Raw genomic sequence first — 26,230 nt, forward strand, 5'->3', positions numbered from 1 at the left:
TGCTGGGTGTATTTACTCAGTGTTGCTGAAAGAAAAGAATCTCATGCATTTACAGTTGGCATGAATAATCCCAAATAAGCAATCAGTAAAGGAACAAGTAGACAAAGATGAATAAAGATGCAAAGCCTGATTCTGTCATTCTTGAAGGAACTTATTATGACTATAATGATCGTGTAGCCGACATAAGGGTGCGTGAACTGTTTTTAAGATTGACTTGGAAATATCTGGAGTTAGTCTTCAATCTTAAATTAAGTAACAGTAACAGGAGCGTCACAGTCCTTCAAGAGAGCGTTCCAGACACGCCCTAACCACCACAGCTGCCAGTGCTCTGAAGAAGAGGAGGTTCGGGTGAAAGTGGAGCCGAGGGAAAGAGAGGAAACTGCCAGGAGCAGGCTATGCGGGTCCAGACTCTTATTAACAGGCTGTCAGCGCAGGTCCGCACGCAAACCGAGGGACGCGGAGATGTCAGCGAGGGGACGAGGATGTAGCACACCTGCGTGGAGCGGCGTGCGGCGCGTCTAAAAGACGGAACTCATTCTGGATTCAATGCATGTGCAGTTCCTCACCAGTGATGAGTTGGCTCCTGTTGTGGATTCTAACAGCAGCCGGGATTCAACAGGTGGGATGGAAGACGCGTTTGTCAAGTTTTTTTTTTTAATTAATTTTTTTCCTTTTCTTTAATGTGCAACTTGCAGGAGATAGGGAAATGATTTAAAAATTGTTAAGGTCGGCTGAGATTCCAAAAACACGCATCCAGTTTTTTAGTTACATCATGACACGCTCCTTTAAACTAAATATTTCTGTTATTTGGGTGTTTGTCTTTATTTTTTTTCGCATCCTTCCACGTAAAGCTTTCCATATTCATCTGGTTATTTGCAGATGTGACCCCCCCCCCACCCCCCCACCCCAAAAAAGGGGGAAAAAACTATATAAAATTTTCACAGAATAAAAACCTAAATATTTCCATTAAATCTTCTTCACAGGCTTCCTCGCAAGACAACTAGTTATTGTTCTTTATTATTCTGGCTTTACATTTGCATTTGCAGTGTGAGATGCAAGTTGTCTCCTTGCCGGCTCGGTTTTTCACCGTTTGTTATATTTTAGTGCCACCTGGTGGTTATTTATGTTCATAAATACACCAGTTTGTGAGCTAACCTGGGAAGCTGAGCGGTTAAATCAAATAAATGAAAAGACTCACTCTATCAGTTATTAAACATGGTAATATTCTCAGTTTTGCAAGATTTTGGGCTATGCAGCAACTAAAATTATATATTAAATGTCAAATAAACCCCCAAACAGTGTGGTTTTGAATATTCAGTATTAAATATTCACATAATTACATAAGAAATTCATATGGTTTGGAGGGAAGTTACAACAATGCCTGAGTGACAGTCTATCCTTTGGCTCCTGGTGGTATTTGGGAAAAGTCCTTTCTCCTCATCTCTGAGGAAGGGTAAATCAATGCTAAACCTCCCACAGGTCATCTGACCTGACTGCAGGCTGACAAGAAGAAGAGATTAAACCAGGAGTGTGGCCAGGGTCACCAGCACTTGTAATCTCTTGTAACTGGCTGCCACAAAAATATGACAACTATTTGAGGTCACAAAAAAAGATGGTGATGATGATAACTAGGGCTTGCTCACAGATAGCTGTGAGATCCCTAAATAAATCTCTGTCTTGGTATGGTCTGTTAGCCTGATTTTGAATCAAAAGCTCCCAGATTTAAGCGCTTTGCTGTAAGGATTTATGGTTGTAGAGGCAATATTGGATCTCCATTCATATGTTTCACTTCTCGTCAAGCTCTGGCAACATATTGTAGATATTATTAGGATGGTATCTGCTACAGCTAAAGCCTTATTCATAAAGAGCTTTAGTGGTGTTAATATTGCTACAAAACTGACTCATTAGTGTTTCAAGTTTTTCCCCGAGATGATTTGCATCATAAATGTAATATGACTTTACTTCCCCTGAGAGGAAAGTTTCAGTTTCTCCCTCACTAAACAGCAAAGTGAAGCTCAATTTTTCTCAAGCACACCCTGTTCTCAAAACATTTAGACTCCACCATTCATTCAAAATCAAAAACTTTCATCCGCTGAGGCTCAAGCATTCTCTGTCCAAAGCTATCCTCTGTGCTCTGGGCTGTTAATGTGCCTTGTGTGGTCTGTTGCTGTGAGAACATCTGCTTTTAAGAGCTGCAAAGCTCTTTACTGTGTGATCTAGGCCAAACAGAGCAGCTTGTAAGAGTCATAACACCGAGGGAGATAAAATTCCTTTCATTGGCAGGATTTCGGGGACTGTGAGAAACACAGTTGCGCATTTTAAAAACGTGAGGGAAGTCAGTGTTAATACATAAGACATCAGGGCCTGGTGATGATTTAATAAGATTATCTCCACTGGGTGTTTAATTCATTTTTATGGTCTTATTTAATTTATTGCACAGCGTGAACACATGTTAGCATTGAAGCAGAAGTGTACAAATAAGGGATTTGAAACCTTTCAAGTCCATTACTTGCTGAGACGTGGTTACCAAAGAGGTCTGGATATGAAAAAAAATCTGGATTAAGCGCATTAAGAATATTGCCTCGACACAAGGGGTCAAATACCTTTTGTGCAATAAAAAAATTCCAGACAAACAGGTTGAAACAGTAGCTGCAGAAGACTGTGACTTTGTGCATTCATTGTAATAAACACTTGTGATGACATAAAGATGAGCTCGATGGATAATGTGAAAGCTATTGGACATTGGAAGGCTCGTTTCATTCATTTTCTCTCCACTCTCCTCTCTGCAGGCCTACTCCCTGAATTCCACCACCATGCCGCCTGCCGCGGCCATCACATCCCCATCCGCAGACACATTCAACCGCACGCAGTACTGCAAGTGGCCCTGCGAGTGTCCAGAGAGCCCCCCTAAGTGCCCGCCAGGTGTAAGCCTCCTCATGGATGGCTGTGACTGCTGCAAGACCTGCGCCCAGCAGGTGGGCGAGGTGTGCAATGAGGCAGACACGTGCGACTACCACAAGGGACTGTACTGTGACTACAGCTCAGACAAGCCTAGGTACGAAAAAGGAGTGTGTGCATGTAAGTGTCACTCACCAAAACAAACTACCGTTGTACACAGCATCCAAAGTTCATTTTGTAATGTTGGAAGTCATGCTTATTGTTCAAACTGCAGCACAAAATGCAAGCAGACCAGGTGTATGTTTTTTTTTTTTTTTTATGTCACAGAGAACAGTGTGCCCATCATTCAAATTGGGTCTTTTAATTCTCTTTCACTAAAATTTGTACTGTTGTAGTCACATTTTGTGTGATGTGCAAACCAAATCTACAGTGGCTCAGATTTTCACCTCTAATAGAAGTTTCACATACTCAGATGCCACTTTAAAAATATAATAAGAAAATAAATAATGGAGCCTAGTACAACATACCTTTATGCAACTGTATAATCACTTGGAATCACACTGTATCACATTGTCAGATGTTGCTATTATTTTGTACTTCCTCCAAATAATGGCCGACAGGTCAACAGCACTACAGATGTCCAAGCTTTTGTCTGCTTTCCCTGTGTGTCTTTATAATATATTCCTGCTTCTCATCCCTCTCTGCCAGACATGGTGGGAACCGGCTGTGAGCACAATGGTGTGATCTACCGTAACGGGCAGAGTTTCCAGCCCAACTGTAAATACCAGTGTGTGTGTGTTAACGGTGCCATTGGTTGTGTGGGGCTGTGCACAGAGTCGCAGCCTCCCCGTGTGTGGTGCCAGACCCCACGGCGAATCAAAGTCCGGGGACAGTGCTGCGAGCAGTGGATCTGTGATGAACCCAGGAGAGGGCGCAAGACAGCCCCACGACATGCAGTAGAGGGTAGGACACTCTGGATATAAACAATATAAACACTAGTGTAGTACAATACTCTATATTGCCAAAAGTATTCACTCCAAATCACTGAATTCGGGTGTTTCAATCACTTCCATGGCCACAGGTGTATAAAACCAAGCACCTAGGCATGCAGACTGCTTCTACAAACATTTGTGAAAGAATGGGTCGCTCTGAGGAGCTCAGTGAATTCCAGCATGATACCGTGGCAGGATGCCACCTGTGCAACAAGTCCAGTCATGAAATTGCCTCCCTCCAAAATATTCCACAGTCAATTGTTAGTGGTATTATAACAAAGTGGGTGTGATTGGGAATAGCAACTAAGCCACAAAGTGGTAGACTACGTAAAATCACAGAGCGAGGTCAGCAGATGCTGAGGTGCATAGTCTGCAGAGGTCACCAACTTTCTGCAGAGTCAATCGCTACAAATTTCCAAACTTCATGTGGCCTTCAGATTAGCTCAGGAACAGTGCGTAGAGAGCTTCATGGAATGAAGCAGTTGCAGCTGAGCAGCTGCATCCAAGCCTTACATCACTAAGCACAATGCAAAGCATCAGATGCAGTGGTGTAAAGCACACTGCCACTGGACTCTAGAGCAGTGGAGATGTGTTCTCTGGAGTGATGAATCAGGCTCCTCCGTATGGCAATCCAATGGACAATTCTTAGTTTGGTGGTTGCTAGGAGAACGGTACTTGTTTGACTGCATTGTGTCAAGTGTAAAGTTTAGTGGAGGGGGGATTGTGGTGTGGGGTTGTTTTCCAGGTGTTGGGCTCAGCTCCTTAGTTCCAGTGAAAGAAACTCTTAATGCTTCAGCATAACAAGACATTTTGGACAATTTCATGCTCCCAACTTTGTAGGAACAGTTTGGGGATGTCCCTTCCTGTGACATGACTGCGCACCAGTGCACAAAGCAAAGTCCATAAAGACATGGATGACCCAGTTTGGTGTGGAAGAACTTGAGTAGCCTGCACAGAGTCCTGACCTCAACCCGATAGAACACCTTTGGCATGAATTAGAGCAGAGACTGTGAGCCAGACCTTCTCATCCAACATCAGTATCTAACCTCAATAATAAACACTCCCAAACCTTGTGGAAAGCCTTCCCAGAAGAGCTGAAACTATCATAGTAGCAAAGGGTGGGCTGACATCATATTAAACCCTATGGATTAAGAATGGGATGTCACTCAAGTTCATATGTGTGTGAAGGCACACCAGTGAATACTTTTGGCAGTATAGTGTATATTTGGGTGCTTGGTGAATTTTGTTGTCGTTTGTTTAAATGCTTTAACCACTAAAGCTAATGCTCATTGCCGATGGCTGAGTTTGAAAATATGTAGGTAATCTAAATGAAAGGGAATGCTTCAAATACTGTAAGAGAACAAAATACAGTGAACAAATCACTGGGCTTTTAGGAAGTCCTCACTATTCTCATAGTGTCATTACTTTAAAGTTATGTAAACTCTCAGGTTAAAGGAGTTCTTAAAAATGGAGCTCTCTGGGCAATATTGTGCAGTATGTACAGAACTGTAGACATTAAAAAGCTGTAAGAGGTATAAAAAAATTCAGATTTTTGAATATTTCTGATAATGAATGAAGCTAACTTACAGCAGTATTAGACGTAAGAAGTAAGAAGCTGTTGTGCGTTCGAAACTTCATCTCACAAAGTAGCTGTGCGAGTGCAGCTTGTAGTCCAGACAGATCCTGAAGTACGTGTTTGTCGTAAGCATGTGAGTGACAGATCAGTTCTTTCCTGTGGAAGCCCTCACACTGTTTTTTGGGTCATGTCCAGTTTCCAGTCGTTTGCTGTGGAGGCACGAATATGAATGAAGATCTCTTTGTGTCGCATAAGGAAACAAATTAGATCCAGACTTCTAGGTAGACACAATTTAACAATTCAGATTAAAACCAGATGCAACGCAAGAACACAAGGGGAGGCAGTGTTCTCAAACATCACAGATGCAGGATCTGAATTATCTGAATGTTAAAAAGGGAACCAAGACAGTTTCTCAAAACCCTTTAACCTGCTGAATTACTTGAACTTCTCTTTACATTTATGTTTGTTTTAAGAATAACAAAAATGCGTTAACATAAGAAGACGTATGATTAGTTGATAGTGTAAAATCGTTGTGCAATGTCTTTTTTTTTTCATCACTCTGTCTTTACCACATTACTTAATTATTGGTTGGTCAAGTGGAGGAGAGCTGCAGCAAACCTGCAGCACTTGGAGAATGATAATCTCTTTACCACACCTCTCTCTGCTCTAGTTTACCCGCCTGAGACCACGAGCTGGCACAAGAACTGTATTACCCAAACTACCTCATGGAGCCCCTGCTCAAAGACCTGTGGCCGTGGCCTGTCCATGAGGATCTCCAACGCCAACGACCAGTGTGAGTTGGTTAAGGAGTCTCGTCTCTGTAACCTGCGGCCATGTGAGGTCGACATCACCAAACACATCAAGGTAGTAAAAGCACCCGCCTAAGATAACTGATGAAACTGAAACACTTCAAGATTTAAAACCTGTTTCTTTCCTCCCTCAGCCAGGAAAGAAATGTCTTAATATCTACAGGGAAGATCAGCCATCAAACCTCACCATCTCTGGCTGCACCAGCAAGAAGGCCTACCGGCCCAAATACTGCGGCATCTGTACGGATGAGCGCTGCTGCATCCCCTACAAATCCAAGACCATTGACGTGGAGTTTGAGTGTCCTAATGGGACGGGATTCACCTGGAAGATGTTGTGGATTCAGGCCTGCTTCTGCAACCTCAGCTGCAAAAACCCCAATGACATCTTTGCTGACCTGGAGAATTATTATGGGTACCCAGAGGTTGTGAACTGAGAAGGGACCTGTCTGTTATGCAGTCTGCACAAAGCTTTCTAACTTTTTCTTGACTTTCATTTCCCATGCTCGTTTTTTGTTAGTCCAATTATGTGTAAGGGATTTTGTTGGGTTTTTTTCCTATTGGAAAAATCTGTAAATATCAAATGTGTCTCCAGAATGGATTCATAAAGCATGGTGTGCCTTTGAAGACTATTTAAAGAACTTTGCAAATGAAAATATTTGACCAAGCATGTGAAATATTGAAGGTCTAATTTATTTATGTAGCTTTTGGCATATGTAATAATACATTGTTATTTTGAGGGTGTCGCAAAAAGACATTGCTTGCCTGCCTTTAAACTCACGAGTGAAAGGAAACTATACTTGCAGATTTTTCCTTCATACATTTCATTTTCCTTATACGCAGAGATGAACTGAGATCCCCGGGACTACATGTTCATACACAATAAAGACAATCAGGGACGTTCTGTTACACGCTTTTTATTGTCATTTTTTTAATAAATACAAATGGTTATGTCATTTTAATGCTTTTCTACAACGTTAGAAGGTTGTGTATTTACAAAGCTGTATTTGTGTGTTCTACAATGTCAAATGTTGCAGTAGTGCAAGTAAAATACAGGAGTAGAAGGTATCAGGTAACTTCTATGACTATCCTCGTGTTTACATGTGGACCTCTTTCTTCACTCACTCAAGAATCCACACACATATAGAAGCAGCACATCTAAAAAGGTGAACAATTCCATGGCACATTGATTGCATAGAAATCATCATAAAAATCAAAACGAGAAATGCTTTTGATCCATTAATAAACCGTGTGATGTAAAAGCATTAGCATTTGTTTTTCCAGTGTTTTTTGATTGACGACAGAGCATACAGTCTCAGTGGAATGCACTTATAATTATCTTCTTTTTTTTGGATCAATTTTTAATTCACCTGTGAATAGTTTAACAATCTTGAGAAAAACAAAGAGAAAAGAAAGACATTTGCACTGTGAAGCAATTCGCTGTGCATGATATCCTTGAAGTCTGCCCTTTCATTTTCAAAGTTATGTGTCGTGCCTCCCCATTCTCTCTCCACATCTACAAATCTGCTCCTACATACGAACGATAACTCGTACATGAAAAATAAAAGAAAAATGATCAAACAATTACAGTAAGAACAGGAAACAGACATTTACAGTCAGGTATACTTGAGAAAGCTGTGTCAATATGGTCAGATGGATAAAAACAGGATTAAGGAAAGATGAAATGGGTTAATTTTTGTGTGCATTATGACAGCTATATTACAAGCTGGTGTACTCTTAGCCACAGCTTTCTCCAACATTCTCTGCTTCCATGTCCCCAAATGCTGCGTTGCCTCCTATTACACTCTGAACTCAGAAAGAGGCCTCACACATTTTCTACTTCCAACAAACATGACCTCAGCTTCCTACGCAAATGTATTTTCAAACTGGGGGCAACTCAGCTGCACTGAACTAAGCAGGTGAGTTTCCATTGTGCGTTTTGGGTTTTTTTTGTTTTTGTTTTTTTAAAAACAATTCCAGGTATGCTGGCCAGGTGTGAATTAGAGGTAGCGCAGCACAAACTGAAGGGGACCTTGAGTGGTTTGGATTTCTGGTGAGTGGAGGGGGGTCACTTAGCAGGACACTTCGGTGGACTTGGTAACCGCTTGGTCCACGTTGTTGTTGGCCGTGGTGTCCATGGTGCTATCTGTGTGGGAGCGGCCGTGTGGATTCTCAGCCGTGTGACTGCGGCTGCGGCCCTCGTTGGTGTGGGAGCGGGAGCGGTTTCCCTCGCTGGTGTGGGAGCGGGAGCGGTTGCCTTCGAACGAAGTGACACTGGAGCCAGAGGCAGTGCGGGAGCGAACGAGGCGGGTCATGCTGGCAGCAGGCACTGAAGGAGGAGGAGTAGAATTTACTAAGTGTCCGCTTTACTTCTATATATTTTTTTTTTTTTTTAAAATAATGCACAGGAGATTTTTTTACTTGATACCTTTCATTATAACCTTAAAGAAGGTTTGCAGAATTTTTGTAAATGTATGGTGAGCATATAAATTGCCATGTGTTAGAAGCAAGCCACCCAACAGAAGGCAGGCAGCTAAAATTAGTTCAGTTGTAAATGCATCAGTCATGATTATCAAATGAAAGTTCACACTGAGGTGAGTAGAAAATATTTTCAGGTTCAGTGTGAACTTCAGCAGGTCATCTAGACCTTGTCTACAAGCCTAAATGCACTGAATTACTGCCATATGATTGGCTGATTAGATACTTGCATTGAGTTCAGTTGAACACGTGTATATAATGAAGTGGCCAGTGAGTGCACATATGGTCCATCCTTAGAGTATTAATTACGTCACAGCAAATACATGCCCTATTCAAATAACACGAGGGGTGGGGCAGATAAGGGTTTTGTGTAATTTAGTAATGTCACACATTGCTGTTCCTAAATTCATTAATTGCTTTAAAGTCACTAATCAAACAACTGAGTCACCTGCATTACACAAGCTCCTAAAGTATCTGAATAATCAAACATACTTTGACCCCAGTTTGAAGCACATGTGACAATGACTAAAACTGCAGAATGTGCTATAACTTCAGTGGCAATATGCACATTAGTTCATTAGAAATAATTTATTTTGGCATGCAAAAGACACAAGAATGTGACAACTGAGAGCCAAGATCCTGTTCACGTCCTTTTTAGGATCAGTATTTGTGCTGACATGTGGGAATGCGTAAGGTGTAACATATTATAAACTAGCAATTATATTACTGACAGCAGGTCTCAGCAATGTCATGAGTGTAACAAAATGCCAACACCAACACTGGACAAGGTGAACTGTAAGGCCAAAAGGATCTTTATCTCACCACAAGGTGGCAGTAAAGTTATTTTTTACAGAATACATTACAGAACATTTTTTCAGTGCTTTTAAATGCAAGTTGGAAGATGCAAATTTAAATCTAAACATCTCTCACAACTGCTCTGCACCTAAGTAAAACGCTGAAAGAAGTGTTGAGTACTTACTGTATCCCATGCCCTGAATGAAGTACTTGAACGCCTCCGTCAGCTTGCCAGGCTGCAGAGAAGAACATAAAGATACAGATAATCAGTCATCTTGTCAGTAATTATTACATTTGTTTGCATAACACTGACAGATTCAGTCTCTCAACCAGCAGCTTACTTCCCAGGGTCTGTGATATGACAGCTGTTATGAACAGGTGCTGTGCAGTGTGGAGGATTACAACCTGACAACTGTGGTCCATGTCTGGTACTTGTTAATGCTCTTAAGTGCCACCCTCCTACGCCATCCACCCCTCCACCTGACCCTGTGTGCCGATTATCCTGCCCTACAGCACCAGTGTTTCACAGTGCATTATCCCCCCTCCCCCCTTATTTTCTGTCACACAGACATACACACCTGGTCAACCTGGGGCATGCCACCACAGTCAGCCATCTGGGGAAGAAGAGTAAAAAACACAATTAGGATTTTGTATGTTGTCACTTGTGCGGCAGCAGACACACGCCATCACCCCCCCCCACAGCACTCATTAAGTCCAATTTGAACATGCAGTACATGCACATCCCTGCCAGCTCCAGCCAGTGTTCGAAACCTTCAGTTAGCCCCAGTAAAAGGCACCCACTTGAAGTTTAACAGTCATTTGGTTTGAGTTGTGGTTCATAAAAGCTCACCACAGGCCAACATAAGTAGGTCAGTCAGCTCTGAGGAAACATTCAGCTGTCATACCACTGGTTAATATATCACCAGGTAAATGCTGAGCCAATGGAAGCTTATCAGCAGATGAGTTTCCATCAAGGCAGTTATAATCTGAACAAGAATATGAGACACAAGGTGGAGAGTAAGGGGCAGGACAGAAGGAAAAAAAAATGGGTCCCTCACCTTAAGAAGGGTGGCCTTTGTGGGGTCCAGCTTAGTGTTGCACTCAACCTACAGGTACAAATAAAACACATTATTAAGTAAAGCATATGATGTGCGGTGATATCTGACATAAAGGCTATATAACACTATTATAAAAGGCTTTTTTTAACTTGAAATTAACAATAAGGTTATAATGATGCAATATACTTAATTAAGTATAACTAACAAATAATTAATGGCCTTTGGGGGGTTTGGGGCCATTTGTTAGCTGAAAGCATCAACATTCACACAAATCTCTTAACTTTAACAGATTAAAGCTGATCTGCATCCTTCTATTTTTGTTTCCTGTTCAGTTCTTGCCTAAGACATGTTAAACTGTTGTCCTTAAGTGCTTAACCCTGCATATCTCTTGGGCTTAAACAGATGACTGGAGCGAATGGAAAACACGTCCAGCACAAGTTAAAGTGTGTTAACGGCACTGGGAAGTCTAATCATTAGCGCTTGAGCCTCGTCTTAATGGCCATGTGAACTCACCACAGCCTCCACGGCAGGAGAGCTATCACCGACCACCAGCAGGGAAGGGCACCTGGATAAAGGACACACATTCACACAGTGAATGTTTCCATATTTAAAAAACAAAACAAAAACAAAAACAAAAAAACCCCCACCATTTCATTTAAACCAATACCATCTGATAACTTACTTGAGGGTTCTGGCGTGGCTTCCAGGGACCGGCCTCTCAATTTCCAGATCCCTCCGACTGTAGACAGATACATCCGTTAGAGTGCAGAAGAAGCTACATTTAGCTGCTCCCTGATTCACTAATGTTTTACTTTGGCTAAGTTTTGTGACCTTGTGACCCGGCTTTGCGGTGCTTACCTTTCATAGGACTTGACAAAGAGATGCAGGTTAAACTGGTTCATGTCATTGATGACATGGTGGCGGTATGTGGCAATTAAATGATGGTTATGGTGGATTTCCTCCTGTGGTACCCAAAATAAAGATGTGTTAAACCCACGCCCTAAAAAAAAAAAAAAAAAAAAAGCATAGTTCCAGTTTACAGCGATACTTTAAATCTTTACCTTTCCAAATAGGTGGGTGATGATCATGTCAGGCTCAGCGTGGGTCCAGCCGCTGATCTAAAAAAATAAAAAGAAAAAAGAAAAGAAGTTTAGCTTTAATGTTTCTGCAAGTCTGAAAGTCAAAGATACAATAGTTTTGGGAAGTTCTTTGGACAGTTATAGGTGTTTATATATGTATATTATTTCTGTGTTGCATTACCTTGTGTGCAGCCCAGTCCATCCATCCTTCAGCACATGGGTTGATGTTGATGAGAACCAGGCCTTCTACCATATTTGGATAGTCCAGCTAAAAGATAAATATGAACTTTAGAAATAAACTGGCACACAGTGCTACATTTAGCTAAATATATGTCCCCAAAACTGATAAATCTCTTGAGTTGCTTGTCTACCTTTTTGTTTTTTTCCTGTTGCCTAACTTGGTGAGGATAGTGTTTTAATCTAAAAGGAGATGTTCCTCATATTGTGCCATATTGTAAAAAAATAGAACTGGTTAAAATAAATACTGCAAAAAAGTCAAATGTTGCATCTCTGCCAGCTTTGTGTGAACAGAAAGGGACTTCCTATTGTGCACAGTGTTAGTGCTTGAGCTGATCTTGTACATTCCTGAGGCCTTTGTGGCTCAAGCAATAAGCAGTGGTGTTTTGCCAAAAAAAAAAAAAAAGTCAGCAAAAAACAGAAACCCATTAGCTGGCTCTGCTAATCCAAGATTGATTAATACTGAAGTTATTAAGTGTGACAGAGCGAGCAAGGGTTAAACTCACAGCAAATCTGGTCAGAATGTAGGCCCCGGCTCCCATGCCCATTCCAATGACACTTTTCAGGCTGGTGTGCACAAAGGTAGAGGGGTACTGTTAGAACAACCAGTTAGAAAATGTCTCAAATATAAAAGGTGAAATGTCAGTATGACAACTGGAGCTCAATTTACCCAAAATGCTTTAAGACCAGCGGGAGAGCCTCAGCAAGTTGATCCATAGAAGGGTATTCATACCTGGAAAACAAAGAGGATATTGTTCCAGACACTGTCTAATCATTTATAGTCTTATATTGCCGTTAACAGCACCTAACAGGAGGTGGTGTTCAGGCAAAGTCCTACCATCAAAGCAGAGATTAGCCTGAACAAGATAAACGCCTGTTCTTGCTACATACTTGTCAAATTAGGTCGCCTTAAGCACATCCGCAGTGTTCTACCAGTTGATTCCGAGGTCACAGACTGCTTGACATACATTAAGTGTCTATGTGCATTTGTGGCTGTGTGTATACGTGTCTGCGTGTGTAAGTCTGGCTCACCCAGTGGAAAAGGTGTTTGCTCCCTCATGCTGCCCTGGGGCATCAACATGGCACACTGCAAAGTGCTGCATGATTTCTGCCATGTCCTCATGATCGAAGAGAGTGTTCCAGCAGGTTTTGTCTGGAAAACAGTGAAAACATGGCGGAGGTGGATAAGAGGTACTTAACTAAGGGGGATAAAAGAACTCAGACAGCCTAAATATGAGCGCAAGTTTTTTTTTTTTTTTTTTTTTTAAGTAACATGAAGGTGCTGTGAGCAATCTTCTTGCAAAATTTGACCAGAGTCCATGAGGAGTCTCCACATCTAAAGCCTATAGATACATAAATACGACCAAGCCTAGAATAACCGTATGGATAAATTCAATTTATAGAGAATGTGTCAATATATTAAAGGATTACAGGTCCAGTTTAGATACAGTGATGCAAAAAACTAAATATAGCGTTAGTTCAGAGAGTCTAATTTAATTTTAATTGGTACAATAATTCAAAACATGCAAGGCTTTAGGTACAGCAGCATATGCTTCATCTAGATAGAGGTAATAAGGAGCCAGGCTTACGGTTCAGTCCAATGTCATGGAAGGTGAGAATAACTGGTCTGTCCCCCTTGGGGACCCCCTTCATTGTACAGTGAATTCTTCCATGAGGAGTCTCCACATCGTGCTCCTATAGATACAAATACATGATCAAGCTTAGAGAACGATGTATGGATGAATACAATTTATAGAGAATGTGCAGCCATATTAAGGATTACAACTCCAAGTTACAAAAGAAAGAGGAAATTAAAATAAATAAATAAAAGTTACTTCATGATTCTTAATGCAGCAACAGAGCTACATGGTCAGTGTAGTAAACTAAAAGCTGTTGCCATCACAATGAAAATCCCTTTATTGTTAAACAAATGGCATGAAACGAGCCTATTTGGAGGGGGGGGGGAATCTAAATCACTGGATCTTCATCAGTTTACCCACATAATCCTTCAATGCTTTATCCAGAGGTTTTTCAGGTCATTTAAGTTATTTTTATCTACTTTACAAACAAAAATAAGCAAAACCATTTCAAAGATGTACAACTCATTAAAATGCAACACATTTTTCCAAAATGAGCCACAATAGATTCCTTAAAATCAAGCTTTTATTTGTTTAGCACCTATATAACAACTCCAACTTTAGAATCTACTGTGCAGCAGGCAGTATAATCCCACAAATCCACTGGAAACTTCTCAGCGCAAACATTTCAGTAAAGCCTTTAGTCTACTCACGCTCACTTCAATCTCAGCAACAATCATTTCCACATCAGGATCCTCCAGAACCATGTTTGCAGGAAAGGAGTTAAACACCGCTTGCTAGTGAAAACTGTAGTTACAGTGGTTCCCTGAGCTATCGATCCAAGCGCTGGTAAGCCTCTGAAGTTGTTTAGCCCTGCACTGAGAGCTGCATTTTATACCCCTACTGCTTACCAGTTGGCCTAAGCTCCTGGCCTCCCATGGTGCCTTGCAGGCTGGTCAAAACAAGCTAATTCTAGATGAAGATATCCCTAAATTGGATCAGCCAGTGTCAGACAGAGGGGCATCAGCTACTGCGCTGGCATGACGAACATGAAGTATGAGCATGTGACGAGTGGGAAAACATGATGAATAAATGAGACAGCGGCCATTATTCAGCTATAATTAGTGGAGAACGTTTACAAAAATAAAGGTTTACCTTCGCGTTAATGAAATACAAATCCTTCAAGGCTAGACTGCGCTCAAAGCCTTCTGATGAAAATCAGAACATTTTTATAAATTGTCTCCACACATTCAGTAATTATGCCAAAATACACGAATAAGTAAATTTCAAGAAGAAAAAAAAAAAAAAAAGAAAAGAAGCCATTTGTCATCTAACATTTGTGTTAAGAATAACATACAAAAAAAATTAAACAATGGCCTTATAAAAATGTAAATATCTACAAATATATAGCGGGATCATTAGCTAAAAATTACTTTTACATAACCACTAATTTCTTCCTGCCAAATTATCATTTAAAAATTAGACTGTTTCTTTGAAGGTTTGTTATTAACAAACAGCTGCTCCACTGTGACCTACCAGTAGGTCAAGGATATGGCACCTATTAGGTAGTATGTTTGTTTTCTCCCCACCAAACCAGTTCTAACTGCATGGGATATACCTGAGAGGAACATCCAAGGAGGTGTAAAACCTATTTACTGGATGTAATGTACAGGATTCACCACAACTTGCTCCACCCACCCTCCACCTATGCATCACGCACAGAGGCTACACAGCGGAGATAATCCTGCAAGGTAATGCGCATGTGTGTGTGTGTGTGTGTGTGTGTGTGTACACAGCGCTTTCATAAACATGCACGTACATCTGTGAAAAGTTTTTTTTTTGGTCCAGGTGTTTAAGAATGCACTGATAAAAATATCAGCCTCAGCTAATCCTATGTGACTGATTGTTGGAAGCTTAGTCACCGCAGAGACATCAAACACTTGCCCTAGATTCTTTAAGTCATCCAATCTGTCAGTGTCACAGTAAAGCAAGTCAGAAAGGCTTTGATGGAGCTCAGAATCTCGATAAAAGAGCCCAGTCTACTGACCACCTGAGAATAAGACCCTTAACCTCACATTAAGTTTGAAGTAAAGACTTTTTTTAAAAAAGCTGGAGAATATGAATTTCTTGCAACTGTTGTCTTGGGATTACTTGAAAACAACGCAGATCCGAAGGGCAGCAAATGTTTTCTGACTGCAAGGAGATCTGTCCAAGGTGTTGGGATAGTTCCCAGATATTGTGCAAAACTTTTATCTACAAGTGATTTTGAAGGAAGTGAAACCGCTGAGAGCCTGTGTCATCAAATCCAGTTCAACATGCGTTTTATCACTTTCAGTGGCTCAGCTCCACTAGCGGAACCGTAATTAGATTTCTGTCCTAATAAAATCACAGCGGATAAAAGCTCAGCACCAAAACAGATGGGACACTGCAGCAGCAACAGCTATGTTAATAAGTATCAAAGTATTTCATTTTATCAGCCACTAGATGGTACCATTCAAGGCACAATTATATTCTAAGATACAGTAAAACCCAACACTAGATTTAACTGATAAAAGTTACAACTGGTGGGAATAATAAAGTGTTTAATTTGTGTGTCTGCAAACATACCTTAGTAACAAGCTGCTGCACAGCCTCTCTCAAGCCCTGGAAAGAGAAAAGAGGAATGAAAACAAAACATAATGTGATTAGGGTGCAACAAGCTATAATCTAATATCCTGAAGGCATTTCCCCATCACTGAATCCAAGCCAAATCAAGTATGATTTCAACTGCAGAACTTGAACTGCCCAAAGGAAAAAATATATACATTTCAAATTATGTGCAAGGGACTTAATTTCTCACTACATTGATTCCTGACCACATACAACCTAATTGCATATTTTGGAAATTTATGTAGCTTTTTATGATAAGCTCAGTGAGTTCTTTCTAGTGTAAAAGCTCCATTATCCCAAAAGTAGCATTTTTGAAAGCGAGATGATTTGGGCATGTTTTGTATTGCTCTGGGTATCAGTTTGATGGTGTTTGCAACCCTGATAGTTAGGGGCAGAGCAACACAAGACTTCATGTGTGATATTCAGTAAGTCACCTTAAAATCTGCACCAATTCGAAAGAACAGCCGAGCAAAGAGGCACAAATAAATCAGCACAAAGCATACAAAGCTTAAAACTGCAGTACTCAAGCAGGTCGAGAGCCATCTGAGTGTTACTTTGAAACAATGTGACTTGGCGCTTTACAGAAAAACATACCGTCAGGTCCCTGTCAACCAGCAGAGGTTTGGACTCAACAACCTGGATATCATCCATTTCAAAGAGCTGCAGAGCCTGGGAGAAAAAAAAAAAAGTCAGAGCAGTTAGTTAATAACTGGTTCAGGCATGCGTGTGAGATTCAAGCTTTTCAAATCCATGATGGCTGAAAAATAAAAACGCCTGTTAAAGTACAGTGTAGGAGTCTGGAAACTTCAAATATTTACCAAACTCCAGCAAAAGCTTCAAGTACGGCCTTTCCCCTTTCTCCCTTGTTCTCGAACCTCTTTGCAAGTGACCGCTGGGAGACTTTCAGCAGAGTTTAGGAGTTGCAGACAATAAAATGAGGCCTGCTTGAACTTTGGCTGGGTGTGTTTCGCCACACAAAATCAACAAGAGTTTAAGTTTAATATAGTCCAGGACACACTCATACATGCAAGTACATAGATATGTGCACAGGCTTGCAGTCATGGTCTGCCGTAACATGTGGATCACATAACAGACCACACCTGAGAACCACCTACACTACAAACACACAGATAACCTGAAAGACAGGGTTACACAGTTCGCTGATAGAAGAGGTTTGGCAGTGAGGGAAATGACGACATGTGATTTCTGGGTTATTCTCACCCTACTGAAAGATTTATAAAAAAAAAAAAAAAAAAAAAAAAAAAAAAATCATTGTGTGGCAATCAAAATCCACTACACATGCACTTTGAAGATAAGACTCAAGTTGATTATCCACTGAACTTCAAGATGAAAAGACCCTAATCCAGGTTTCAGGATTGGGCATGCATTTCATAAAAGAACACTAAAGCCTTGTTTAATGACAACATTAAAAGAGAAAGATGAGAGGTACAGAGGACTGAGAAAGACAGAAAACCAAAAGAAAAGGGAGTGTAAGAAGAAGCCAAACTGTGTGGATCATGATGCTGTGTTGGAAGTAGAGTATGCAGGCTGTGATTCTGCATGCAAATCAAATTAGCCAGTTAAGAGAGCCCTTTGTCCACTGGCCTGCTGGCCCTTGCGAGCCAGGGGGCTTGCCCTCTTCTCTCCCACAGCTGAAGGGGGGGGCATGACTGACCAAGACACACAGCCACATACAGGAAGCAATTAACACCCTGGTTCCCATCTAAACATCCCAGCTTCTTTTCAGCTCCCTACAAGCACTCCATGCATCCTGTCACTTTCTGTGTTTATCTTGGGTTCTGCTTGGTTGCAGTCGCTATGTTTGCCATTTCCAGGCTTCAACAGCGTCTTTTGTGCTCTCGTGTCTCTGGTTTGTCTTCGTAAACAGACTCGGAAAAATAAATAAGCTTTCAGAATTGCAGAGTAGTCAGAATCAAGTTTGTTATTTAGAGGAAGTGATTCATTAGGTTTTGAATATGGTTGTCTGGCAGAATACACACAAACACCTGGACACCCATGACACAAACCAGCACCAGCCAGCTCTCAGTGCTGCAGAGGAAGAGGAGTATCAAACAACAGGTTCATTTGTCCACTGCGGCCTTCTGAAACGTGGCTGCGATTACACTGCTCGAGCTTTGTTGAAGAGGGCAAGAGATCAGCCCCCACAGAGATTCCAGAGTCATGTAACAGTAACCATGTTGATAATTTTCATATCGAAAGGAAAGAAAAAAAAAAAAAAATGTTGAGGCCATTTTAGATTATATAATATGAAAAAAAAGTTCCCATGTCAACATGAGGGAAACTATAAGCCTGTTTTTGCAGAACACCACAAAAATAAAACCAGACAAGTTCACCCATATGGAAAAGAAAGTAAAAATATAGCAAATGTTTGTTTTATATGTATTAGAAATCTTATGCAACTTGCAGGTGTCCCATACTTTGATTTACTCACTTGTTTCCAAATGGAAAAAACAAAAACAACAACAACAAAAAAACTGTAGTTAGAAAATTAACTAAATAAATGTACTTCCTCTCCTACTTGGCTACCCTCACTACCTGCCAAGACGTCGACATCGGAGAAAAGGTCTGAGCGGGCAGACGTCTAAGACAACTAGGTCACCTGCTGTTTACACCTGTGATGTCCCTTGAGCTGTCCACCAAGCTGAGCTAACGCTTCAGCTCTTTGAAAGGAGCGCAGAAAGGGGGACAGATCCCAATCCCAAGCAACATGATACGAGTGCTGCTGCTGTGGCATGTTTTATGAAATGACTGTCATGGAAATAGGTAAATATTCAGCGATCTCCCATTACATTAAAACCTCCGACAGGTGTTAATGTCGATGAATAACATGAAGTGATGTGAACAACACTGTATCTCGTTATAATGCAATGCTCTACTGCTCTTAATATTGTAGCATAATCACTTCCTTAAACTTGCAGCATTTGGCAAATAGTGATTATCAGACTGTCAGTTAGCTGCCACGCGCACGGAAAGCTAGATTTTAAGGCGTGTGCGTCCTCACGGGAACGTTATGACATTGCTGCAGCAGGGGGCTCCTCTTTAAACCAGACTCAGTGCTATCTGGGATCAGTGGTGACAATTGCACGTTCCAACATGCAAATTCCCTGTTAGGAAATGTTGTAAGAAAAAAAAAAAAAAAAAAAAAATCACTGACACAGCTTTGGCTTGGCAGAAGTGAGACTGTTGTGCAATCTTGAACAGGAAACAGAGGGAGGATATACGTTTCTAAAAGATGATCCTCGAAGTGTGCAGCTCAAAAGTCGAATGCGTGGATTAAACAAACTTTTATTTGTTCCGTAAAAGAAATTCTTTATCTCAAGTATATTTTTTATATGCTACTGACAGGAACTTGTTGACAATTTGACTAGATGTTAAGAATTTGACACCAAGTGATTCTAATGACTGGTGAGGACAATTTTTGGCCCCTGAAAAGCAAACTTCCTGGGATAAATAAATAAATAAAAATCAATTGACAATAAGGCAGTGTAGTTTGAGCTTTACGGTATGTAAAACATCAGCACTTGTTTTCTACAGTCAATCCAGAAAGAAGACACGCTGCTTTAAGCCTCAACATCCAAGTCGCAAAACAGCATGTGCTCAAACTCTCTTTGTTCGCTGACAGACAGAAGCATATGTAGTGATTAGATTTGGACACCGAGTCTCAATTTCAGAGCGCCAGAATCAAGGCCAGGTCATCCTTCCCTACGCTGCCTCCATATAGTTTTAAATCCACGAGCCTGATGCATCCATCTGCAGAAACAATGATTGCTTCCCTAATCTTTGGGAACTCGCTTAATCTGTCAAATCCCTGGTTCTGAAATATCGGCAGAGCAGCAGCAGGCCTGTTGGACTAAGCTCTTACAGACCTACATTTTCAGACTGTAAGAGATAGCGAATTGTGAGCGTCTTTATTGCTACTGTAAGTTGGTGAGGTCACGCTGGTCTAGGGAAGGGGGGGGGGGGGGGGTCAGTCTTGTTTTGATAGCAAACAGTGGAGGACAGGCTTCATACTTTTTGGCACACTGCCATTAATACCTTAAGTCAATAAAGAAAATGTTTGATTCTTTGATGTAGTCAGCATCCAGCACTACCCAGTCTTTCTTCCCCCACCCTCTTGCGTGTTTGTTTGTTTGTTTCATTAATACCAAGGCTAGAAAGCAAAGAGGATTTGTTATACAACTATCTGGCCTCATAATAAGTGCAAGATTTGACATAAAAGCTTCAGGTTTCCTGCGTACACGCGTGCCACCAGCGTCACGTGTAAAGAGCATGTTGATATTTGAGGGAGATCCTCTACCTCTGTGCACACCGGCGGCCTTCGTACGTGATGCGTGGACAGAGTTTTGTTTTGTTTTTGGGTTTTTTTTAGAAACATACCCTGAAAGTATGAGAAAGCGCTCCCAAAAAATGCATCTGAACCTGTAAAAGGAACCATTTTCAATATGCAAAATAAAAACACAATTCTCATTTTTTATAAAAAAAAAAAAAAAAAAGACATAATACCGTCGTTTCTTATTTAAATTGTGTTTCAGCGGTTTTGCACCGACAGTGGAAACTGACGTGCTCAGACACGCAGGGAAACTGACTAGGAAGTGAGCGCACAGTTTCATAAGAACAATAAAACCTTTTTTTCTTTTTTAAGCGTCTTATTTCGAAAAGAAACACCTACCTGTTGGTTTAGCTGATGATTGTCCTGAAATGAAAATTTCCCCCCAAAAAAGTCCACAAAACTTTTGCACTCTCTCTTTGAACCAGCGTAGACCCGTGTCTTTGTTTACGTGTAGCGCAAGGCTGATGTATGACGGAATTTTATAAAGCCTGGGGGCGTGCAGCCCGGCCCACTTTCCCCACTACCGCCTCTATTGGGCAACAGCAGATGTGGGATTGAGAATGCAGCCGTCCAGCGGTTGCGTGACGAGGAAGCCGAAGCTCACGGGTGAAGTGCTTGAAAAGAACTCCCACCCAGTATTGGCCTACTTATTTTAGGGCTTTTGCGTTCCTATTTTTAGTAGTATTCTGCATACAGTATAGTAACCCCCCCCCCCCCCCCCCCAATCACACACACACGTTAAGCTGTATTGTACATTATCGTCCTCTCCGCTGTCCTCTGTCTGCATTCTCCCGACGTGGATTGCACCTTCTGAAGTTGTTCTTTCATAGATAGGTGGAAGGAAAAGCGCTCCTTCTCTCTTATGGACAAAGACCCTGACTGGCGTGTTTGTCTTTTCTTTTTTTTTTCTATAGAATAACTTGGAAATCATCGAAGTAAACGAGTGTTCACGCATTCTTGCAGTTGCAGCAAGTGACTACTTTTTTTAAGATATACTTGAGCCATTGTCCACTGTGAGGCCTACAACCTTGATTTGAGGCCAAGAGGAGATAAGTCTGTACAAAGGGAAGCCCTTCCCTTGCCTTAGATTATACCGCCTCTTCCTTGCGCTCTACTATAGTCTAATTAAAGCTGGTTTGTCCTGTAAAAGCAATAATCAATAACACAACAGAGACAGTTTGTTCCTGTGTGAGTAGCTGTGCTGTACAGATGTTACCTTAAGGGAAAGCATGAAACATCTGTTAATCCCCCTATACAAATTATTTGAAACACAATGTCTGGTGCAACGTCTGTTTTAGCACATATGCTGGGACCTATGTAAGTTACCTCCCTTTGCATGTTTGCTACCCTAAATCCGTGCATTCCATTTATTAAGCATGCCCTAACAGTGTAGGGGTCTTTTATGGAAATTTCCACATCTGCAAGAGTGTGACTGTTACACTGTGAATCTGCTAATAAGTGCTAGTATTGGCAATGACTGTGTGAAAGGTCCTTGTCAGGATACAATAGCTGCACTGTGGACTTGTAATGTGAGGCCCTCAATAGGAACACATTGGATAATAGGCGCATTGGATGGGGAAAAATATAACCACTATGCTAATTTCAGGTCAGGCACTTACAATGCAAAGCATCACGAGCAATGCTGATGGGCATAGTTCAAACAAAAATATTCTTACACAGCTTGGACATAAAGAGACTATAGCATTTCCTATATATGTATGAAGGGAGCATCTTTACGTGTATGTGTGCTTCATCCCACCTATCTGGGTGAACCAATGACAGGATTTTGATAGGCTGCCCGCTGTGAGAGTTTTAGTGCAGCATATGTAGGTCCCGGTGTCTCAGTACATGATAAACAGCAGTGGACTTTCACCTGGCTGTGTTTGTGGGTGCAGCTGGCAGCTTCTACAGCAGCATAAATCTACAAACTCCTCCAGTATGCCCTGCAACCCCTCACGGGTCGTGTGGCAAATTTGAGGTTTTTAAGATAAATGTTTAAACATACTTGTTTAATCAGCTAAGTTTACTCCCTTCCAATTTTATTCAAAATTTTAAATTCCATTTTGGATTGTAGTGTGTCTGTCTCAGTGTGGTGTTTTATTTCCAGTCATTTTGCACAGTGTTGAGTAAAGAGAAACAAAACTTAAGCTGGTCTAAGGGGCCAGTATGTAAGGCCTGTCATAAAGAGAAAGGTCAGAATGGGAATATATAACATAAATATTGGAGCATTCAAGCACATTACAGCCATGTTGTTTCTCTTATTTTTGTTTCTACTTTTAGCTCTTTTTCTAATACAGTAGGCCTCTACAGTAGTGCCATAGGGGAAATCTGCTCCGTGCCCTCTGCATCTTTCTATGTATTGTATGGCATTAAGGGGTCATCGAGTTGAAGTGTATTTGATCTCCCAGTTCATGACCGCTGTGCGCTGTTCGGTGCAAACAGAGCAGAAAGTTAGCTTTCTGTACTGAAAGTCAAAGATCACCCTGACAGCTGTTGGTCAGCAGAAGTATATTTACACCAAATACAGCATGACTGTAGTATGCTTCCTGACATCTGTTTCTTCCTCTGCTTTATTCACTTCACACACCCAAACCAGGTTGTTTGCATGATTCTGAGCTAGATTCAGCCGGCTGTGAAAGCTGAGATGATGCAACAAGCCTGAAACAAAAATGGTGATTCAGACACACATGACATTGAGACTGTTAGTTGGTCACGTAGTAAGAGACTTTAAATGTGTGAGTAATGCATTGTATTTTGGGGAGGAACAATGCATGTGGACTCGAACAGTAAGTTTACAACCTTCCTCTAAAATTAACAATGAGGTGGAAAAGTTGCTCGTAGTGTCTGGATAAATCAATAGATGCAGCATGTGAGTCACTTTTGCCTCTTGTAGGTCACGCAGAGCATTAAAAGAATGGTTCAAGGAAAAGTCCTTGCAAGAATAAAATAAAAGATATCACTCAAAATTTGCCTCATATGAAGCTACTATCATCTGGGTAGCTTGACACAAAGACTGGAAACACAGGGAAATGACCAACATAGATCTATCCAAGCTTACAAAATCCAACCTTGCAAATGACCACACTTGGTTTAATAAGTGTCACAGAGAGGGATCTTTAATGAATTTGTGCAGCTATTATTACACCTTATCACACGCCAACAAACAAACTGTTGTATTTTATTTGGCTGTAAAAGGATGTTATCAGCAGTCATGTTTTGAGCTTGTGGATCATAAATTTCCCCAAGCCTGACCTGTATTCAATATCCTTTGTCTCAATGAGGTGCAGTAACTGCTCCGATAAGATCATCCTCTTGATCTTGATCTTGATAAGGTTGTTACTGAATGACTAACCGAAGCAAGCGTTACTGATATATAAGATCAGCGAGCATTAATATCCTAATAACACTGTTTGTCTCAGCTTGCAACCTGTTGTGGACAAAGGTTAAACCTTGTCCCCAAAAGTATGCCTTCTCCTCAGGCAGTTGTCAGCAAATTTTGTTGCAGCTTAAGACGGAGGAGGCACAGTCTTCTTTCACCAAAGCTGCTTGTCAGACATTGTTGAAAGCAGTTTAGCCACATAGTGAAAGTCACAACCATACAGTCAGCTGACACACTCTCGAAGGAATGGGATAAACAACACTGTGTAATTATTAAAGCTTGTATCTTAAAAAGGAATCAGCGACCTTTGGCTTTTTCTACACGAGCCGAAAGCACAAGACTAGTAACAGATTAAGTTAAACAAATTACCATTTATGTGCGATGCCCTTTAATGCTGACCGTAATTTCAATAAATTATTAGCAAAAAGCAAAATAGTGGTCATCCAACAATATTCAGCTCATTTAAAAAAAAAAAAAAGCTGTTGTATGGATGACAAGCATGCACCTGAGTACACTCCGTGTGTACTTCATGATAGAACAAGATGCAAACAGTGAGCCGACTTGAGCTTACCCTAATCCCCTCAAAGCCACAGTCACTGTTCGTCAAGATCTCCATCACAGGCCTAATATCTTTATCGCCAGCACCAAGTTTAGATACAGTCAGCATGCCAAGGCACAGTGGGTACTGATGACACAGCTAAACGAAGCCACGGTTACGCTCTCAGTGGGTTTTCACACACTGCCACATTTAAATAACAGTTGTACAGGTTTAGGATTGGTGAAACCCCTTTAATACGCCTCTGTTGCTTCTTGCAGTCTGCTACATGGCTTCCCTTCCATCATTGTAAATTTTTTCAGGACTGAGGAAATCCCACCTAATTTCAGAGCTTTGGGTGGGTTTTTTTAAACAGCAAATCTTGGCAACAGTGACACATTCCAGCAACAGCCTCCGCTTACAAAGTTGGACCGATCGCTAAAGTGGAAACTGCACCTAACCAGCCTGTGTTTTGGTTCCTGAATAAAATATGTGAGGTCAGAATTACAGGACATTAGCTGGCAAGCAAGACTGCACCCCATTAGATGGATGCATGTAGACTGTTGAGCAGCTATTCATTCCACTGCACATTTTAATTACTTAAAAAGTAAACTCACAAGTATTATTGGAGGCTGATGACACAAGAGATATCTTTTAATGGGAGGGTCTGTGGCCTGTGACATGCTGAGGGAAGACTGTGATAACAGCCCATGCTGTGTTGCAGGTGGGATTCAGCTTTAGCTCGCCCTTCACACAGGAAACGTTGATGCAGTAAAACTGTGTTTATATATAAACAGTGGGCACAGCTGTTTGGATAATTGGGTTGTGGTTAAGGTGGTGTCCAACAAAACAGATAAGGAATGGGTGAATGGCTGTAGCTGAATTAAGTTGTGGACTTTCATTTCTTCTGGAAAACAATAAAATAAACACAGGTTTCATGGTTGAAAATGGTGGATCAACTCTGTCCAAAGGTACAGCGGTCCACCCTTCCACACCTTTAAGGCTAGTCTAGTTTTACTAGGCAATCAGTGGAAACTTCAGGAAATTTCCACTCCTCTTTGAGAAACACATTAAGTAGCAGGTTAACAGTAAGTGTTGCTGATGTGTGGATTTTATCATCTCCTAAAAAAAAAAAGTCAGGCTAAATTTCTGGATGGTTTGAAATATATTTAACAGACAGACATAAGAGCAGTGATGGTGTTGTCATCCATCTCAATCATTGCATAAAAGTAAATAATATATTGCCCAACAAGTCAAACAGCTTTACAAAATACTGAAAAGGTGATGGAGGACAGACAGGTTTTTGAAAGGAGACTCTTGCATGACCGCGTGTCTCTGGAGGAAGTTTTGGCCAACCACATACCCTCACATGCTGTGGAAATTTTATAATTGATTAACTCCGTGCAAGCTAAATTATACTTCACTGCTTGAAGGGGTAAATTGTCTACCATGTTTTCAGGTCAATGATTGGCTGTTTTGGTGGGAAAACCAAGGAGAATGAGGAGGTGACCCAAATAGCCCAGCTGTTAATGATTCCTTGTTAACCACATGGTGAGGATAAACAAACATCGCCCTTGAAAAGCGGGTAATATAATTTCACAATATGACCGCTGTAAATCAAAGGTCAGTGCTACATCGCCAGTGGATAAACCAGTTCTCAGTACTGTTGATCAACATCATATTTAAAAGTGCAATAAAGTGCAAAAAAAATTAACATACAGTTAACACGTTTAACGGGGACATCAGTTTTTCTGATAAGATGCCCCTTGCAGCAGGCCTACCCCTCTGAGTTTTTATCATTTTAAATCAGTTGCTTTATT

The 26,230-nt window shown here is 41.1% G+C and overlaps 2 protein-coding genes across 4 annotated transcripts; one reads left to right on the forward strand and one right to left on the reverse strand.

The window, feature by feature from the left end:
* The first annotated feature begins 334 nt into the window (after positions 1-334).
* ccn4a (cellular communication network factor 4a) lies at positions 335-7,828 on the forward strand. The gene is made up of 5 exons (XM_030741053.1): positions 335-619; positions 2,790-3,078; positions 3,607-3,861; positions 6,137-6,330; positions 6,410-7,828. The coding sequence occupies exons 1-5, from the start codon at positions 551-553 to the stop codon at positions 6,707-6,709; spliced, it is 1,107 nt and encodes a 368-aa protein (XP_030596913.1). The 5' UTR covers positions 335-550; the 3' UTR covers positions 6,710-7,828.
* On the reverse strand, positions 7,174-20,980 carry ndrg1a (N-myc downstream regulated 1a). Of its 3 annotated transcripts, XM_030741049.1 has the most exons (16): positions 20,836-20,980; positions 16,740-16,814; positions 16,104-16,139; positions 13,509-13,614; positions 12,952-13,072; positions 12,590-12,652; positions 12,426-12,486; positions 11,864-11,950; positions 11,665-11,721; positions 11,462-11,565; positions 11,286-11,342; positions 11,117-11,168; positions 10,604-10,651; positions 10,124-10,159; positions 9,730-9,781; positions 7,174-8,601 (listed from the first exon to the last, which is right to left on the reverse strand). In XM_030741049.1, exons 2-16 carry the CDS (start codon positions 16,794-16,796, stop codon positions 8,345-8,347), a joined length of 1,194 nt encoding a protein of 397 aa, XP_030596909.1. In that variant the 5' UTR covers positions 16,797-16,814; positions 20,836-20,980; the 3' UTR covers positions 7,174-8,344. The 3 variants fall into 3 exon arrangements, with proteins under 3 accessions (XP_030596909.1, XP_030596912.1, XP_030596910.1); XM_030741052.1 differs by lacking the exons at positions 16,104-16,139; positions 16,740-16,814; positions 20,836-20,980 and adding an exon at positions 14,216-14,371; XM_030741050.1 differs by lacking the exons at positions 16,104-16,139; positions 16,740-16,814; positions 20,836-20,980 and adding an exon at positions 14,210-14,365.
* Between the last annotated feature and the right edge of the window lie 5,250 nt (positions 20,981-26,230).

Source organism: Archocentrus centrarchus, chromosome 11 (assembly GCF_007364275.1).
Source record: "Archocentrus centrarchus isolate MPI-CPG fArcCen1 chromosome 11, fArcCen1, whole genome shotgun sequence".
Taxonomy (NCBI): domain Eukaryota; kingdom Metazoa; phylum Chordata; class Actinopteri; order Cichliformes; family Cichlidae; genus Archocentrus; species Archocentrus centrarchus.

Excerpts from the sequence above, each read along its gene's own strand:
- ccn4a (XM_030741053.1), top strand. The coding sequence starts at position 551 with ATGTGCAGTTCCTCACCAGTGATGAGTTGGCTCCTGTTGTGGATTCTA. Across the intron at positions 620-2,789 it reads CAGCAGCCGGGATTCAACAG|GCCTACTCCCTGAATTCCAC; the intron begins GTGGGATGGAAG and ends TCCTCTCTGCAG. Across the intron at positions 3,079-3,606 it reads CGAAAAAGGAGTGTGTGCAT|ACATGGTGGGAACCGGCTGT; the intron begins GTAAGTGTCACT and ends CCTCTCTGCCAG.
- ndrg1a (XM_030741049.1), bottom strand. The coding sequence starts at position 16,796 with ATGGATGATATCCAGGTTGTTGAGTCCAAACCTCTGCTGGTTGACAGG. Across the intron at positions 16,140-16,739 it reads TGGTTGACAGGGACCTGACG|GGCTTGAGAGAGGCTGTGCA; the intron begins GTATGTTTTTCT and ends TTCTCTTTCCAG. Across the intron at positions 11,722-11,863 it reads TGGACTGGGCTGCACACAAG|ATCAGCGGCTGGACCCACGC; the intron begins GTAATGCAACAC and ends TTATTTTTTTAG.